Consider the following 17,297-nt stretch of genomic DNA (forward strand, 5'->3'; position numbering starts at 1 on the left):
TGGCGCTTGCCCTTCCCTTGGACTACATCAGTGATGTGGAGAGGGGGAACCCGCTGCATGGGGAGATGAGACTGAGTACAGGGCTACGGTAGGAAACACTGTCACATGGTGTGAGCAGAGTTATCTGCAGCTTAATGTGAAAAAGACTAAGGAGCTGGTGGTAGACCTGAGGAGAGCTAAGGCACTGGTGAGCCCTGTTTCCATCCAGGGGGTCAGCGTGGACATGGTGGAGGATTACAAGTACCTGGGAATACGAATTGACAATAAACTGGACTGGTCAAAGAACACTGAGGCTGTCTATAAGAAGGGTCAGAGCCGTCTCTATTTCCTGAGGAGACTGAGGTCCTTTAACATCTGTCGGACAATGCTGAGGATGTTCTACGAGTCTGTGGTGACCAGTGTGATCATGTTTGCTGTTGTGTGCTGGGGCAGCAGGCTGAGGGTAGCAGACACCAACAAAATCAACAAACTCATTCGTAAGGCCAGTGATGTTGTGGGGATGGCACTGGACTCTCTGACGGTGGTGTCTGAAAAGAGGATGCTGTCCAAGTTGCATGCCATCATGATGTACTGATTGGGCACAGGAGTACATTCAGCCAGAGACTCATTCCACCAAGATACAACACAGAGCGTCATAGGAAGTCATTCCTGCCTGTGGCTATCAAACTTTACAAGTCCTCTCTTGGAGGGTCAAACACCCTGAGCCAATAGGCTGGTCCTGGACTTATTTCCTGGCATAATTTACATATTACAATTTAATTATTTATGGTTTTATTACTATTTAATTATTTATGGTGCAACTGTAACGAAAACCAATTTCCCCCGGGATCAATAAAGTATGACTATGACTATCACTATGGGCAACAGCTGGTTCTTCAAATCTTCCCGCCCAGGCTTGTGCCCTGGAGAGGACGCAGTGCACCAGAGGTGCAAACCCATGATCCCCTGGAATCAACGGCTGCCTACAATACTTCATGCATGCTTGACAGAAGTGAAGAAATTACTAAAATGTGTATGATTAATAGGAGCTTATTACTTTACCTCATGTCTCATTTAAGAAGTATATCAGACAAAAGGTGTCTTATTCCTCATCCTACTGTCAAACAGTATGTTCAATAATGCATTCAATGACCTAAATTTACACCAAGTCAATTTAATTCTACTGAGAGCAAGGGCATTTATACTATGGAGTACAGCCCGAGGAAGGAGGCCCACACATTTGCCAATGGTCACAATAGATAAAAGAGAGAGAAAAAAAGACTTGTTTGCTTTACATAATGCTATAACTTCAAGAATACCCTGGATGACTTCTGTGCACGTGTAAAGGCAGTGGACTAGCATATGGGGACTACATGAGTAAAGAACAAAATGAAACTGGAATAAGCAGCTGTGAATGACTGCCACATCCTCTTTAGTTTAAAGATGACCTATATTTCTAGTTAAATGAATATGATCATGCACAATGTTTCTAAGCTTTTCTTTTCCTCAAGAGGCACTGCATTCATGTAACTAATACAGCTTCAGTCTGCTAATAGACAATCGAAAATACCACTGTCAAATTCCACATAAAAAATTAGCCTTTGACTTGGTAATTGAGAATGTGTTCCAAATGCGATGGAAAGATGAAGACAACAATTTATTTCACCAAAACAAAATCACTCATGTCTGAAAAAGCTGCAAAGTACCAACCCAGTTTAGTCGAGGAATTTCTGCCACTATCTTTTTCAGAATGGTAGAATAATTCGCCACAGCCCATTAACAGGTACAGGTGAAATTTAAGTGAAGAGGACTATTAATTTAACTCCTAGCTCTATAACAAATCACATCATAATCAACTGCATTTGCATTAGGTCAGGATCCACTGGGATCTGGAAACAAAAACCTCACCTCGACAAAAATCCATTAGGATCAGCACTTCCCACACTTCTCCGGAACCTACAGCTGTGGTGCTGGAATCAATATACCCAACAATGTTCTTGTGCCCTGACAGGTCCCTCTGTAACAAAGAGAATGATTTTGTCACAGGATCAGCACTTGTTTTTCTTGTCATCACATGGCTGTCCAAACAATTATTCAAACATCCATTCAACAGATCACTGTTGTAATTTTGCCAATCTACCTCAGGGCAATAGCAACGTTTACAGGTTAAGGCTGCAGATAAGGGAAAAAATGCAAAATAGTTCATAGCTCCAGTTTCTAACTAATATCAAGCAACATACCAGGCAAAATATGCTTCTCGAGGCTTCATTATCAACTACACTGGGCTTGGCCACAACATACCCAGGATACTTCAATATTTGGGACTTTTAAGAGAAATTTAATTCGGCACATGAACGTGAGGAAAATGGAGGGGTATAGATATTGTGTCAGCACAAGGGATTAGCTTAGCTGACATTTTATTATTACCAATTTATTTGATTTGGCACATTTGGCTTCGTCCTGTCCTGTAATTATGTTTTATATTCTATCTCAGGCTGGGTCCGAAAATCAAAAATGATGAACTGGACACCATGACAAAGGGATGCAAAGAGAACATCAAGATTCTGCATCTTCATTCTCATTCTGGGCAAAGGACTGAATTCTGACTGGCTGCCAGTGACTAGTGGCATTGCACAGGGATCTGTGTTGGGACCAATTCTTTTTACGTTACATATCAATGATTTAGATGATGGAGTTGATGGCTTTATTGCAAACTTTGCAGACGATATGAAGATAGGGGGAGGTAGTTTTGAGGAAGTAGAAAGGCTACAGAAGGACTTGGACAGATTAGGAGAATGGGCATTGAAATAGCAGATGGAATAAATTGTCGGGAAGTGTACGGTCATGCACTTTGGTAGAAGAAATAAAAGGGTTAACTATTTTCTAAGTGGAGAAAAAATACAAAAAACTGAGATGCAAAGGGACCCTTAAGGTTAATTTGCAGGTTGAGCCTGTGGTAAGGAAGCAAATGCGATGTTAGCATTCAGTTCAAGAGGACTGGAATATAAAAGCAAGGATGTAATGTTGAAACTTTATAAAGCACTGGTGAGGCCTCACTTGGAGTATTGTAAGCAGGTTTGGACCCCTTATCTTAGAAAGGGTGTGCTGAAACTAGGGAGGGTTCAAAGGAGGTTCATGAAAATGATTCCAGGATCGAACGGCTGGTCATATGAAGAGCGACTGATGGCATGAAGAGGGTACAGGGAGGAGGCAGATTGGGGCTGAGAGGAAAATTGGATCAGGCATGATGAAATTCTGCAGCAGACTTGACGGGCCAAATGACCTAATTCTGCTCCTATATCTTATGGTCTTTTGGCCTTATCCCACACACTAATAATTTGAGGAGGAAGAGTTTTAAAAAACTGCAAAGTCACTGCTAGCCTAAAAAAAGTGTGTTGACAGTTCCTAGTGTCTTATTCAAACACTTGTTACTGTGTGTTCTGAAAGGTGGTATAAAGCAGCAGATATCAAAAGTATGCTGTAAAACGAAAATACAAATAAAGAATGTTTGAAGCTCTCAGCAAGTAAAGCAGGATGTGTGGACAGCCAGAAAGCGAGGTAGTATTTCATGATAATGATCACGAGTCAATATTGGACACATTATCACCTGTTCTTGTATTGCATGTAACACTTGGTAATTCCTTTCTTCTGCCTGCAAACACAAGATGGCAGGGCCCATGCCTGAGAGTACAGAACGAGCCAATCACTGATCGATTTAAGTGCTGGGCCAGATTGGATCGGTCAGGTACAGGCTGTATCAAGACGGGACAGCCCAGGCCTGAAAGTGTATCGAAGTGGCAGGGCCCGGTCTGAGAGCGAGAAACGATCCGAGGCTTGGCTGCTTTAGGTAACGGGCCAGATCTAAAAGATCAGGATGTCAGGACCAGAGGTGAGGGACAGGCTGGCATTCAGCTTGCTGCTCATCAAGGTTTACTTGTCTCTGCACTGAACTGAGGCTGTGGCCTGTACCTTATGGGCTCCTGGATTTGCAGTGACAGGCTTTGTGACTGTGAATTCACTTTCATGAACTTTACTTCTGAATGTTATTTGCTTACTTTTTATTAGTTGCATGATTTGTTCTTTTATTATTTTGCACATTGGGTGCTTGATGGTCTTCATTTTTAATGGGCTGTATTGGATTACTTTGTTTTGTGGCCACCTGCAATGAGATGCATCTCAAGGTTGTACATAGTAGACATACTTCAATCATTATACACTTTGAACATTTACCACCTACCATTATCTGGATTTCTCTCTTGCACACCTGCAGGTCATGTTCATTGTTAACGTACATTCTTTTCAGTGCACTTTTCACACCATTGTGTGTCTTCACCAGAAATACTATGGCAAAACCACCTGTGTACAAAAATAAGCATGAATATTAGTCAGACAATTCACACAGCTACCATGTGAAATACAGAATCTGCTGCAGGTTTCGCCAAGTTGTCAGCTGCACTTCCAACATCTCCACCTCCACACATTACCTTAATGGTGCATTATTATAAATACATTTAATCGATCAGCTCTTTCAAAATCTCTTGTCCCTTTTTTATTCTGAGACAGTATCCCTCATCAAATATAAATAAGAATAGTAGATTAATTTCTCATTCTCTACTTTGCTGTTTCTGGGACCTCACACTCTGAGTTGTCAACTGTCGTCATTAACTTAGCTATCACTGAACCTGAAAGTGATTCATAGTAGATCATGTGCTTTCGGGCTAACTGAGAGAAACATCTTCTATGTAGATGACTAAAGTCCAGTAAAATTTACCAACCAAGTAATGCTTCTGGTTAAACACTCAGGAATAAAATATATTCTATACTGCTGCCAGCACTCCCTGGGGTAATTTTAAAACATCTGGGTCTCATTGGCATTGGAAGACAACCAGATTATGCACACAAAACAGACCAAGGTTGAATGCAGAAATGGCAGCATTCTGAATTATCTGATTTTCTGCTGTCCAGAACCAAAAACACACACATCTTAGAAAAACAAAAGCACCTAGGAGACCGAGAACATTTCTGACTGATGACTCTTTATAAGAACTAGAAAAGATTATTGATGCAACAGATTCAGAAGTTAAGTGGGGAAGGGGGTAGGGAGGAAGGTAGAAATTGGACATGATTTTTATAATATTCATTCAAGGGTTGTGGTCTTCACAGACTGAGCCAGCATTTAACTGCCTATTCCTAGTTGCCCTTGCTGATGCTATAGTACACTGCCTTAAAATGCTGCGGTTTCTGAAGAGTGCTTATACTCATAATGTTGTTAGGGAGGGAATTCCAGGACTTTGACCCAGCGACGATAAAGGAAAGGAATGTTTTTCTAAATCAGGGTGGTATGTAGCTTGGAGGGCAGCTTCCAGGTGGTGGTGCACCCAAGATTTTGCTGCTATTATCCCTTTATTCTGGTGCAGGTCGTGGGTGCGGAAGATGCCAAGAAGTTTTGGTGAGTTTGTGCAGCACATCTATAGATGGAGCAACATCTTGCTACGCTATGTCAGATGGTAGAGTGAGTGAATGATTGTGGATGGGGTGCATATCAAGGAAGTTATTATATCACGTATGGTGTCCAGCTTCCTTAAGTAGTGTTGAAGCTGCACTTTTCCAGCCCAATGAAGAGTGCAGCAAACCCAATCTAGAGACAATATCTTTTAACACTTGGCCAGCTCGGTCAGTAGTGGCTCTACTGAGTCATCCTTAATACTGGACATTGAAATCCACCACCTAGATACATTCGTAAACAAGAGAAAATCTGCAGATGCTGGCAATCCAAGCAACACACACAAAATGCTGGAGGAACTCAGCAGGCCAGGCAGCATCTACGGAAAAAAGTACAGTCGATGTTTCAAGCCGAGACCCTATCCTGCTGAAGCGTCGGCTGTGCTTTTTTCCATAGATGCTGCCTGGCCTGCTGAGTTCCTCCAGCATTTTGTGTGTTATTCAGATACATTCTGCTCCTTCACCACTCTTAGTGCTTCATCCAAGCAGAGTTCAATGTGGAGTGGTACTGATAAATCTGGCAAAGGTTCGGGGAGGTAGCAGTACATGATAATCAGCTGTAGGTCTCCTTGCCCAAGCTTAAGCTGGTGCTATAAGATTTCATGGGATCTGGTGTCAATGCTGAGGTCTCCCAGAGCAATTTCCCCTCAGTCTGTATACCATCGTGTTGCAGCGTCTGTTGGGTCTGTCTGATGGACAGGACATATCCAACGATACAGATGGTGGTGTCTGGGATGTTGAATGGAAGGCACAATTCCATAAGCATGGTCATGATGGGGTGTTACTTGAATCATTTGTGAAGCAGCTCTCCCAAGGACTTTACAGGGCTGACACGGCAGCTTTTGCCATTGTCATTCTAGATGATCCACCCAGTTTTATTTCTTTGTTTCCTTCTCGGCCATTTCAGAGGGCAGTTAAGAGTCACGCACATTGACATGAACTTGGAGTCACGTGTAAACCACATAAAGATAAGGATAGCAGATTTTCTCCCCTACCAAATAGAAGTGAAACAGATGGAACATTGCAATAAATGATTATGATTTTCAGAGTCATTTTTAAACTTTCTAATTCCAGAATTCAAATTCAAATTTATCACTCGTTATTAGGTATATTCCAAGCAGAGGTTGCTAGGTTCTTGATTAGAAAGGGTGTCAAAGGTTATGGGAGAAGGCAGGAGAATGGGGTCGAGAGGAAAAATAAATCAGCCATAATGGATTAGTGAAACAGACTCAATGGGCTGAATGGCCTATTTCTGCTCCAATGTCTTATGGACTTTGCCCTGGGTATCTAGAATACTAATCCAGTGATAATATTACTATTCCATCACCTTTCCCAGGGAATATGTCGGAAAAACAGAAAACAGAAAACCGAAGGAGTTTTCAAATAACAAGAGGAGGAGGATGGTTTAAAAAGCAAAGAAAGGTAATTATCTGCTTGGATGGCCTACTGATTTCTGCAAATTAAACTCCTGGAACAAACAAGCCATTTTGCTAGAAATATTTTCCTAGATACTCTAATATCAAATTATTTTGTATTTAATAGTTCAACTGTGAAAACAGCAAAAACTCCAGCTTTTTCACTTGCTTGTAACAGATTGAAAAATAGCAGAGGTATGATCAAAGTTTCCTAATCTTTACATGATATGTTACAGAGATGAGGAGGAATTTCTTTAGTCGGAAGGTGGTGAATCTGTGGAATTCATTGCAGATGAGTGTGGAGGCCCAGTCACTGGGCATATTCAAAGCAGAGGCTGCTAGCTTATTGATTACTAAAGTGTCAAAGGTTAAGGGGAGAACACAGGAGAATGGGATTGAGATGGATAATAAATCAGCTATGGTGGAATGGTGGAGCGGACTCGATGGGCTGAACGGCCTAATTTTGCTCCTATGTCTTATGGAAAATTTATGCACCAACAATTGTTCCATGGTCAAAGTGGGCATCATTGACCCAAACTCTGGACAGCCCTCCCTAAACCCGCCCATCAGTTATTTATCCAATTATCTCCTCGACTAATGCAGCCTGACATCACATTGGCTTTGATACTGGCCCTGTGCAATGCTTCCAAAACATTTCACTGAGTTAGAGGAGCTATATAAATCAAAGCTGTTTCAAATGAGAAGGACCCAACCGAATTGCATCCATTCTAGGTGTCCAGAAGAATCCTAAACAAATCACACACCAAGCACATGGAAGCTTTGCTGACAGAAACAAAAGCCACTCATGATAAATACAAACTATAATGCTACCTACCAATCTGTAGAAAAAGAACTGTTCACTTATATATGGTCACATACAAAACTATGCTAGGGTCCATGTCATCTACACTCAGTGGCCACTCAGTGTACACCTGCTTGCTATTGTCAACATCTATTCAGTCAATCATGTGGCAGCAACTCAATGCATAAAAGCATGCAGACATGGTCAAGAGGGTCAATTGTTGTTCAGAACAAACATTAGAATGGGGAAGAAGTGTGATCAAAGTGACTTTGACCATGCAATGCTTGTTGGTGCCAGACCGTCTGGTTTGAGTATCTCAGAAACTGCTGATCTCCTGGGATTTTCATGCACGAGTCACTGGTGTGAGAAACAAAAAGACATCCAGTGAGTGGCAGCTCTGTAGGTGAAAACGCCTTATTAAGGAGAGAGGATAGAGGAGAATGGCCAGACTGATTCAAGCTGACAGGAAGGGGACAGTAAGTCAAGTAAGCACACATTACAACAGTGATGTGCAGAAGAGCATCTCTGGATGCACATCATGTCGAACCTTGAAGTGGATGGGCTACAGCAGCAGAAGACCATGGACAGACACTCAGTTGCCACTTTATTAGGTGAAGACAAACTTAATAAAATGGCCACTGTATGCATATTTTCTGCATTGCAAGTGTAACAACTCATTGTAAGAAAAAATAACTACAGCTTTTATCATGATGGGTGCTATAATTTCAAGTTATTTCTTTCCTCTTTACACTATGGAGCATAATTACAGGGTCTGACATACACAATTAACATCTGAATGTTTGGAAGGAGAATAGGCTTGAGCTTTTTTTTCTTGTTTATTTTCAAGGACATTTTCTACTACAGTAGACAGCATTGATCCTCGATTAAAATCAGTCAACACAGATGCTGCTTCCAACAGTAGCCTGGATCGGTGGCAGGAGTGGCACAGATGTAAAATTCAAAGCCGCGACATTAATCACAAGGACAGCACTGACAGCAGGCAGCAATTTGCAATGGCACACAACAAGCTGCTGTGAATAACCAAGCACAGCTCCCTGCTGGGAGGCAAAAGCAGAGTGTCATGAAAGGACAAAGGCAGGAGGACACAGAATGCTGGAACTCCACGAGGAACACTCCTAAATCCTCAACAGATAAAAGGTCACTTGAAATTAAGTTCAAGCTCTGCTTTCCTTAGTAACCATGATTTAAATGGGCCATAAACAGGTTGAATAGAGGTTCAGCATCCTCTCACCTCTCCTCTAGTATTACTTTATTTAAAAAAACCAAACTTTGAAAAGGGATCTTGTGCTTTCCGGGTGTATATGACGAATAAACTCTTCTCAGCTTGTGGGTCAAAGATGACCTGGGACTCAGGTCAGCTGGAGTTTACAGGATTCCCTGTGGGTGCACAGCAGCGTATATCAGCCAGATGGGATGTACAGTGGAAACCCACATCAAGGAGCACAAGAGGTGTGTCCATTTGGGTTACCTGGAGAAATCTGTGGCAGCAGAACACTATTCGCAATGGCCGTAGGATTGAGTTCGACGGCACAAAACTACCGTCGCTCTAAGTATGAACTGGAATTTGACTGTAAACAAGGTGGGAGAGTGGAAACCTGATTGGATAAGGGCGATGGAGGTATAAATACCACCGGACTAGGCATCATTCCTGATGAAGATGGCCGAGTTTGTTATTGAAACATTGGTTATAATCAATATCTGTACCGGGCTGGAGGCCCGAGAAGAGTTTATTTGAAAACAAACTATATTCATAATTTTAAAAAAATTACAACAAACCATGCAATACCTTTTCATTTTCACACCCATAGACTATGCAATACATAGTGTTCAATCACATTGTTTAAAACCAAAGGCACAGTTGTCAGGACTTGACTGAAAAGTAGACTTGAAAGGGTCATAGACAAATAGTAACGGGTAAGCCCTTTTACTTGGGAAAATTTTCTTGTTGGATTATGCTCACCTGAATCCTTTATCCCAGAAAGACTGCCAGATGCTTTAGACATGGAGAATATTTGACGTTAAGAATTGCTGAGAGATGTTTGGAGAGTAAAGAAATTAAGGAATGCAGGTATATGGCAACCGTGATTCTGCTGATTGGGAAAGCTAAACAATCAGACAGGCTGCTCCAGCTCATATTTTTGAAATTTATTACCAAGTGCAGAAGGTCGTGAACACAGTGCGCAGCACATCACACAAACCAATCTTCCGTCCGTGGACTCACTTTACAGCGCACGCTGTCGGAGCAGTGCTGCCAGGATAATCAAGGACACGACCCACCCAGCCGACAGACTTTTCGTCCCTCTTCCCTGCGGGAGAAGGTTCAGGAGCTTGAAGACTCGTACGGCCAGATTTGGGAACAGCTTCTTTCCAACTGTGATAAGACTGCTGAACAGATCCTGACCCAGATCAGGGCTGTACCCTCCAAATATCCGGACCTGCCTCTCAGTCTTTTTTTGCACTACCTTACTTCCCATTTTTCTATTTTCTATTTATGATTTAAAATTTAAGTTTTTAATATTTACTATTTTAAACTATTTTTAATATCTTTAATATTTAATATTTGTAATCAGGAAGTGTGGAGTGCAAAATCAAATATCGCTGTGATGATTGTACATTCTAGTACCAATTGTTTGGCAACAATAGAGTATAAAGTAAAACTACCAATGTATCATAAAAAGAGATTTTGAAAAGAAAGTTTTAAAAATCAATACAAGATTGGATATCAATTCTTCCTCTCCTCATGGTTGAATTTTGGATGAGAAATTCCAGCTCTAAAGGTCAACATAAAGCAGAAAAAGCTGGAGGTGGCAAGTTAGACAGCAAGTGTGAAGGGAAACTGGTTAACATTTCAAATTAATGTCCTTTCATCAGAACTAAAAAAAAGCACTGAAATTTAACATGGTTTAAATCACAGAATTAAAATGTGGTAGAAGCTATAAAGTAAATGGCACAGGCCTGAGCAGCATTGATGTCAGCATAAAAATCAGAATCAGGTTTATTATCACCGTGGCAGCAGTTAGGTGCAATAATTAAAATATATTATAAATGATAATAATATACATAATAGACACAGTGGATTCCTGTTAATTGGGACACGTCAAAACCAGTACATTTTGGGACAATTAAATGGCTGCCCCAATTTGCCGAAGTTTCATCGAAATAGTTAAAAAGGTACAGTGCCTATAAAAAGTATTCACCCCCATTGAAAGTTTCATGTTTTATTATTTCACAATATTGAATCACAGGATTTAATATGGCTTTTTTGACACAGATCAACAGAAAAAGACTCATGTGTGAAAGGAAAAACAGATCTCTACAAAGTGATCTCAATTAATTACAAATATAAAATACAAAATAATTGATTAAGTATTCACCCACTTCAAATCAGTATTTAGTAGATGTACTTTTGGCAGCAATTGCAGACTTGACTCTGCGTGGTTAGGTCTCTATCAGCTTTGCACATCTGGACACTGCAACTTTTCCACATTCTTATTTACAAAACTGCTTAAGCTCTGTCTGAATGCATAGGGATTGTGAGTTAACAGCCCTTTTCACATCCAGCCACAAATTCTCAATTGGACTAAGGTCCAGACTCTGACTTGGCCACTCCAGGACATTAACATTTTTGTTTTTAAGGCATTCCTGTATTGCTTTGGCTTTATGCTTGGGGCAATGTCTTGCTGGAAAAACTCCCACGTCGTAGTTCTCTTGCAGACTGCATCAGGTTTTCCTCCAGGATTTCCCTGTATTTTGCAGCAGTCATTTTACCCTCTTCCTTCAGAAGCCTTCCAGTGCCTGCTGCAGTGAAGCATCCCTACAGCATAATGCAGCCACTAGCAAGCTTCACAGTAGCGATGGTGTGTTTTTAATGATGTGCGATATTTGGCTTACGCCAAACACAACATTTAGTCTGATGTCCAAAAAGCTCAGTTTTGGTTTAATCAGACCAGAGAACCATCTTACAACTGACTTCAGAGTCTTCCACATGCCTTCTGGCAAACTCTAGCTGAGATTTCATTGCAGTTTTTTTCAACAGTGTCTTTCTCTTTACCAATCTCCCATAAAGCTGTGACTGGTGAAGCACTTAGGCAACAGTTGTTGTATGCGCAGTCTCTCCCACCTCAGCCACTGAAGCTTGTGACTCCTCCAGAGTTGTCATAGGTCTCTTGGTAGCTTCCCTTACTAGTCCCCTTCTTGCACGGTCATTCCGTTTTTGGCAGATTTACAGCTGTGCCATATTCTTTCCATTTCTTGATGATTGACTTTAACTGTATTCCAATGGATATTCAGTGACTTGGACTTTTTCTTGTATCCATCTCCTGATTTGGCTTTTCAATAGCCTTTCTGTAGTTGCTTGGAGTGTCCTTTTGTCTTCGTGGTGTAGTTTTTGCCAAGATACTGACTCACCATCAGTTGGACCTTCCAAATACAGGTGTATTTTTACTACAATCAATTGAAACACCTTGACAGCATACAGGACTCCAAAAACATATCTCCATTTCAATAATTCTATGACTTCCAAATCAAATTGGCTGCACCAGTGATGACTTGGCGTGTCATATTAAAGGGAGGTGAATACTTATGCAATCAATTATTTTGTGTTTTATATTTGTAATCAATTTAGATCACTTTGTTGAGATCTGTTTTCACTTTGACAAGAAAGAGTCTTTTTCTGCTGATCAGTGCCAAAAAAGCCAAATTAGATAGATAGATAGATATACTTTATTGATCCCGAGGGAAATAGGGTTTCGTTACAGCCGCACCAACCAAGAATAGAGCATAAATATAGCTATACAAAAACCACAAACAATCAAACAACAAAATGCAAACTATGCCAGATGGAGATAAGTCCAGGACCAGTCTATTGGCTCAGGGTGTCTGACCCTCCACGGGAGGAGCTGCAAGTTCGATGGCCACAGGCAGGAACAACCTCCCGTGCCGCCCAGTGTTGAATCTCAGTGGAATGTGGCCGAAGTCTAACAGTAAAAAGTTCAATATCCAGTCTACAAACACATTCCTCAATTGTAATATGCCCCGGATTGCACCATCCGTTGTTAACCAGAACAGTAAGCACCCAACACCTTTATGCTTACCGCTGTCAGTGCACTTTCAGTCAGCCCGAACGGTCTGGAAGCCGTCCATGGAGAAGTTTTGATCGGGTATGTCCTTGTGCAGCCCCGTTCCAGTGAAACACGTAACACTGCACTCCCAAAATGTTCTCTGACTCCTGGCTAGCGCTGTGAACTCGTCCATTTTATTACCCACCAAATTCCTCTTCTCCATAAGTCTCTGTTGTCTCGACCCGGTCCTCTTTCCTTGACTTTGTGATCCCCCTCTGCATCCTCTGTGTGTTTTCCTCCAGATTTCAGCAGGGGTGTCCGCCGCTCTGCTCGCTAAACCAGCCAGCATTAGTGCAAGCAGCAGGTCCCTGGAATGAACAATGCGACCATACTGCTGTCCCGCGTGCCGGGATGTAACTATTTCCAGCACTAAAAATCCAAATAAAACTCCACTGTGATTCAATGTTGTAAAACAATAAAACATGAAAACTTCCGGTGAGGGGTGGGGGGGGGGGAGAATGAATACTTTTCATAGGCACTTATTTTAAAAAATACAAACGGAGTAACAAATTATGTATTTAAATGAAATGCAGAACAAATTAGAACACTGTCAATTCAACCATAGTATTATAAAACTGTGTATTAGTTTCTAATGGTTATTGACGGAGAAATTCCTCCAGCGTGTGTAGGCATGTTATTTTGATTGACTGTAAATTAACAATCAGCACAGCACCTAATGTAGAAAGTAGACTGCCTTCATACAATGCTATTGATGATTGCATTCTTCAAATATTCATTTTTATTGCAACATTCAGATGATTGTCGGTACCTTCAAGTTCTTTGTAATTCCTAACTTGTTGAAGTAGTGAAATAATTTCATTTTCACTCCCGGCTGTTTCTGGCATTTTCAAGCCTGAATGCTTGAAATTGCACAGAGTAAGACAATTCCGAGTTGTCTTACTGCTTATTTCTTGCCAACTGTCAGTGACGAAAGTCACTGCTTTTTGAACACAAGCACAGGAAACTAACACTATTTAAAAACTGTTCGCCCGATGCATGGTGTACTGTCCAATGGCCATGCAAGTGCATGCGACTGATGCTAATTAGAAACTATTCGGCACAGTATCCTGCCCCAATTAAGCAGCATACTGTCCCAAATAAACAAAGTGAATCCCAGCTATTTTTTTGATATGTTGGGATATCATATTGTAGCTGTACAAAACATTGATTAGACCACATTTGGCGTTTTGTGAACAGTACTGGTCTAACAATAGAAACAGTGCAGAAGACATTCACCAGGATGTTGTCTGGAACAAAAGCTATAGTTAGAAGGAGAGTTTGAATAGGCTGGGGTTATTGTCACTGGGATGTAGGTGAATGAGAAATAACTTCAGAGAGGTTTATAAAATTATGGGGATCGTGAAAAAGAAGGAAAACCTGTCTTTGTCTCAGGGTAGGGGACTCTAGAACTAGAGGCCACACATTTAATGAAAAAGGTGAAATTTAATGTGGTAAGTTTTGCACACAGATGGTGGTAGTTAGCTGGAAAGAGCTACAGAGCAACTGGTAGAGTTAGATACAATTAGTGTTTGGAAGGCATTTAGACAGGTACTTGGATACCAAAGACATAGATGAATATGGGTGTACAGCAGACAAGTGGAATTAGCATTGACTAGCATCTAAGTTGGCTAACATGTATTGGGCCAAAGTGGCCATTTCTGCACTGTATGATTCTAAGAGAAGAGGAGAGTGGTGGCAACAAAGGGACTGCCTTTCAGAAGTGGAATTTAAGATTACCCTGGTGATACAAAATACTGTAGGTGTGGTCTATGATAGGATTCTAAATGAATATAAAGAGAGGGAGATGAATGAGGACAAGAAAAAATGTCATGTTGAAAACTGTGAAAGGCAGAACACAGCAGTGTGTTTATTTTATTTTATATAGAGATACAAAGCAGAATAGGCCCTTCTAGCCCTTTGAGCTGCGCTGCCAGCAACTGACCAATTTAACCCCAGCCTAATCATGGGACAATTCAAAATGACCAATTAACCTACTATCCGGTACATCTTGGACTGTGGGAAGAAACCAGAGCACCCGGAGGAAACCCACGCATTCATGCGGAAGATGTACAAACTCCTTACAGCTGATGTCAGAGTTGAACTCCAAACTCCGACGCCCCAGCTGAAATAGTGTGGCACTAACTGCTACACATTCCAGCAGTTGCTGGAAATCTGAAATAAAAGGCGAAGCAGTGAATACTTAGCAGAACAGGTTACATAAATGAGAACAGTTTTTCTCTCACCCCCATATATTCTACTTGTTCTGCTGACAGCATCAATCTCACCCACAGACGCTAGGTCTCCACCCTATAATAAACATTTTTTTAGTCTACACATCTTGCCCCCTCGCTTCAATGCTTGTCTTTTCACTTTGCCACAATGACTTGAGAGATAAGATTGTGGAAAGATTATGAAACACAGCTAATGTTTCAGGTTAAAGGCCTTTATTCAGAAGCATCATCTTGAAAGGGGTAAAGGTTATGGTGGATGTAAATGACTAGGCTGGTCAAGAGCAGTTAAATTTAATTGAACTTCAAGTCCTAATACACTGAATTTCTATTAGTAAACAGGATGCCAGTGCGATTTCTTTTAAGATAAAGGACAGTGAGTCACTTTCATATACAGAGACCAGGGCATTTGTTACCAAGGAAGACATATAAACATGTGTCTTTAATTTGATTTATTTAGTTTTTACAAGTAATTTAAATCCTCTATTTTGTAGATACCTACATGTAGAATTATTACTGCTTCTGAGGATATGATTAGATCTGATTAGCTTGCAAGAGACTAATAAGTTCTAAGTACAAAGTAAATTTCATTATCAAAGTACAGTACATACATGTCACCATACACAACCCTGAAATTCATTTTCCTGTGGGCATACTCAATAAATCTATAGAATACGAACTATAATAGGATCAATGAAAGATCAACCAGGGTGCAGAAGACAACAAACTGTGCAAATGCAAATATAAATAAATAGCAATTAATAACAAAAACATGAGACAACAACGTAGCCCCCCCCCCCCCCCGGCCACCCTCAGGGTTGCTCAGCTCGCTGTCGTCTAGGGAAACAGCCCTCGGCCCTGCCAAACGAGGTAATAGTTTGTGTGGATGCTGTGTGAGGTACCCCACCCCGCCCAAATAACAGACACTACACCAGATACGATTAAATGATTTACCGTTTATAGATATTACTGGAACTATATAGTTAATAGAGAATAAATATAAAAGGAAAATAAAAGGTGCCACACTTATCAAAGTTCAATCTTTTCGTGCACAAACAGTTGGAGCTCAAGGACCTTCTTCTTCACCCTGCAACCCCTCGGACCACCTCAACCGGCCGCCTGGGACCACCAATGGTGCTCGACCAGACGCTCCACACGAGTCCATCTCCGTCTCCTCGCCGAACGCCCTCCTCGGGGTCCGACCCCGTTAGCGGACATCACAGCACCTCGTCCATCCTCTGTCTCGCTCTCTCGCCTTCTGCTCCAAACCCCGCGCATACAGTATCTTCAAATACATCAAAACCATAACAACTATCCCAATGGTTAATAGTACCCTCTTATCACACTCTAAACCAAAACAGGCTGCTAGCGCAAACTTTCTCAGCGTTTAACACAACAAAGCCGCATTCCTCAGATTAACATAACAAAGACGCCATTTTAATTAGCCTCCGCAGTACCATAAAAGTCGAAACCCCCTTACAACAAGATAAAGAGTCCTTAAAGTGAGATCATTGGTTGTGGGAACATTGCAATGGATGGGGCAAGTGAGTGTAGTTATCCCCTTTTGTTCAAGAGCCAGCTGGTTGAGGGGAGGGGTAGTAACTGTTCTTGAACCAAGTTGCACAAGTCCTGAGTCTTTTGAACCTTCTAGCTGATGGCAGTAGCAAGAAAAGAGCATGGTCTGTGTGGTGGGGATCTCTGATAATGGATGCTGCTTTCCCATGACAGCATTTCATGTAGCTGTACCCAATAATTGGATGGGTTTTACCCATGAAGTATTGGGCTGAATCCACTACCTTTTGGAGGATTTTCTGTTCAAAGGCACTGGTGCTTCCATGAGAAGTTTCAATGCAAAGTGAAAACAGAGGAACCACTCCTCCACAACTCACAATACTAAAATATCTTAAGTCACCTGGTCTAGCATGGTCAAAACTCAGTATCAGCATCTAATAATCATCTAACCTGGAACCAGTGCAAATTCCAAAGTTGTTGACCTAACAGTACTTATGAAATTCAGGACTGAGCCTCGGCAAGCTGTTGTAGCAGTTAACAGTTAAATGTGTAGTGTACGCAACACATTTTCAGTGCTGGTAATACAGTCAGAACCTTGGAGCTACAAGATACATACGTAGCAAGCAGGACATAAAAAATTTTAAAAAGGGTGCATTTGCTCTCTAATCATTCTTCAGCACAGTCGTATCCTTCACCTCAAATAATCTGCAGTTCGCCT

General features: G+C 41.3%; 1 protein-coding gene across 7 annotated transcripts in view; it reads right to left on the bottom strand.

Annotated features, from left to right (window-relative positions):
• Window positions 1-17,297, bottom strand: part of aak1b (AP2 associated kinase 1b) — a 151,338-nt gene that overhangs the window by 109,663 nt on the left and 24,378 nt on the right. For all 7 annotated transcript variants that reach the window (XM_063056988.1, XM_063056987.1, XM_063056986.1 and 4 more), the window contains exons 2-3: window positions 4,217-4,335; window positions 1,888-1,996 (exon numbers count right to left, since the gene is read on the bottom strand). In XM_063056988.1, the coding sequence (XP_062913058.1) occupies window positions 1,888-1,996; window positions 4,217-4,335 (228 nt within the window). The remainder of the gene's footprint in view (window positions 1-1,887; window positions 1,997-4,216; window positions 4,336-17,297) is intronic.

The sequence above is a fragment of the Mobula hypostoma genome, chromosome 8, assembly GCF_963921235.1.
Source record: "Mobula hypostoma chromosome 8, sMobHyp1.1, whole genome shotgun sequence".
NCBI classification, from domain to species: domain Eukaryota; kingdom Metazoa; phylum Chordata; class Chondrichthyes; order Myliobatiformes; family Myliobatidae; genus Mobula; species Mobula hypostoma.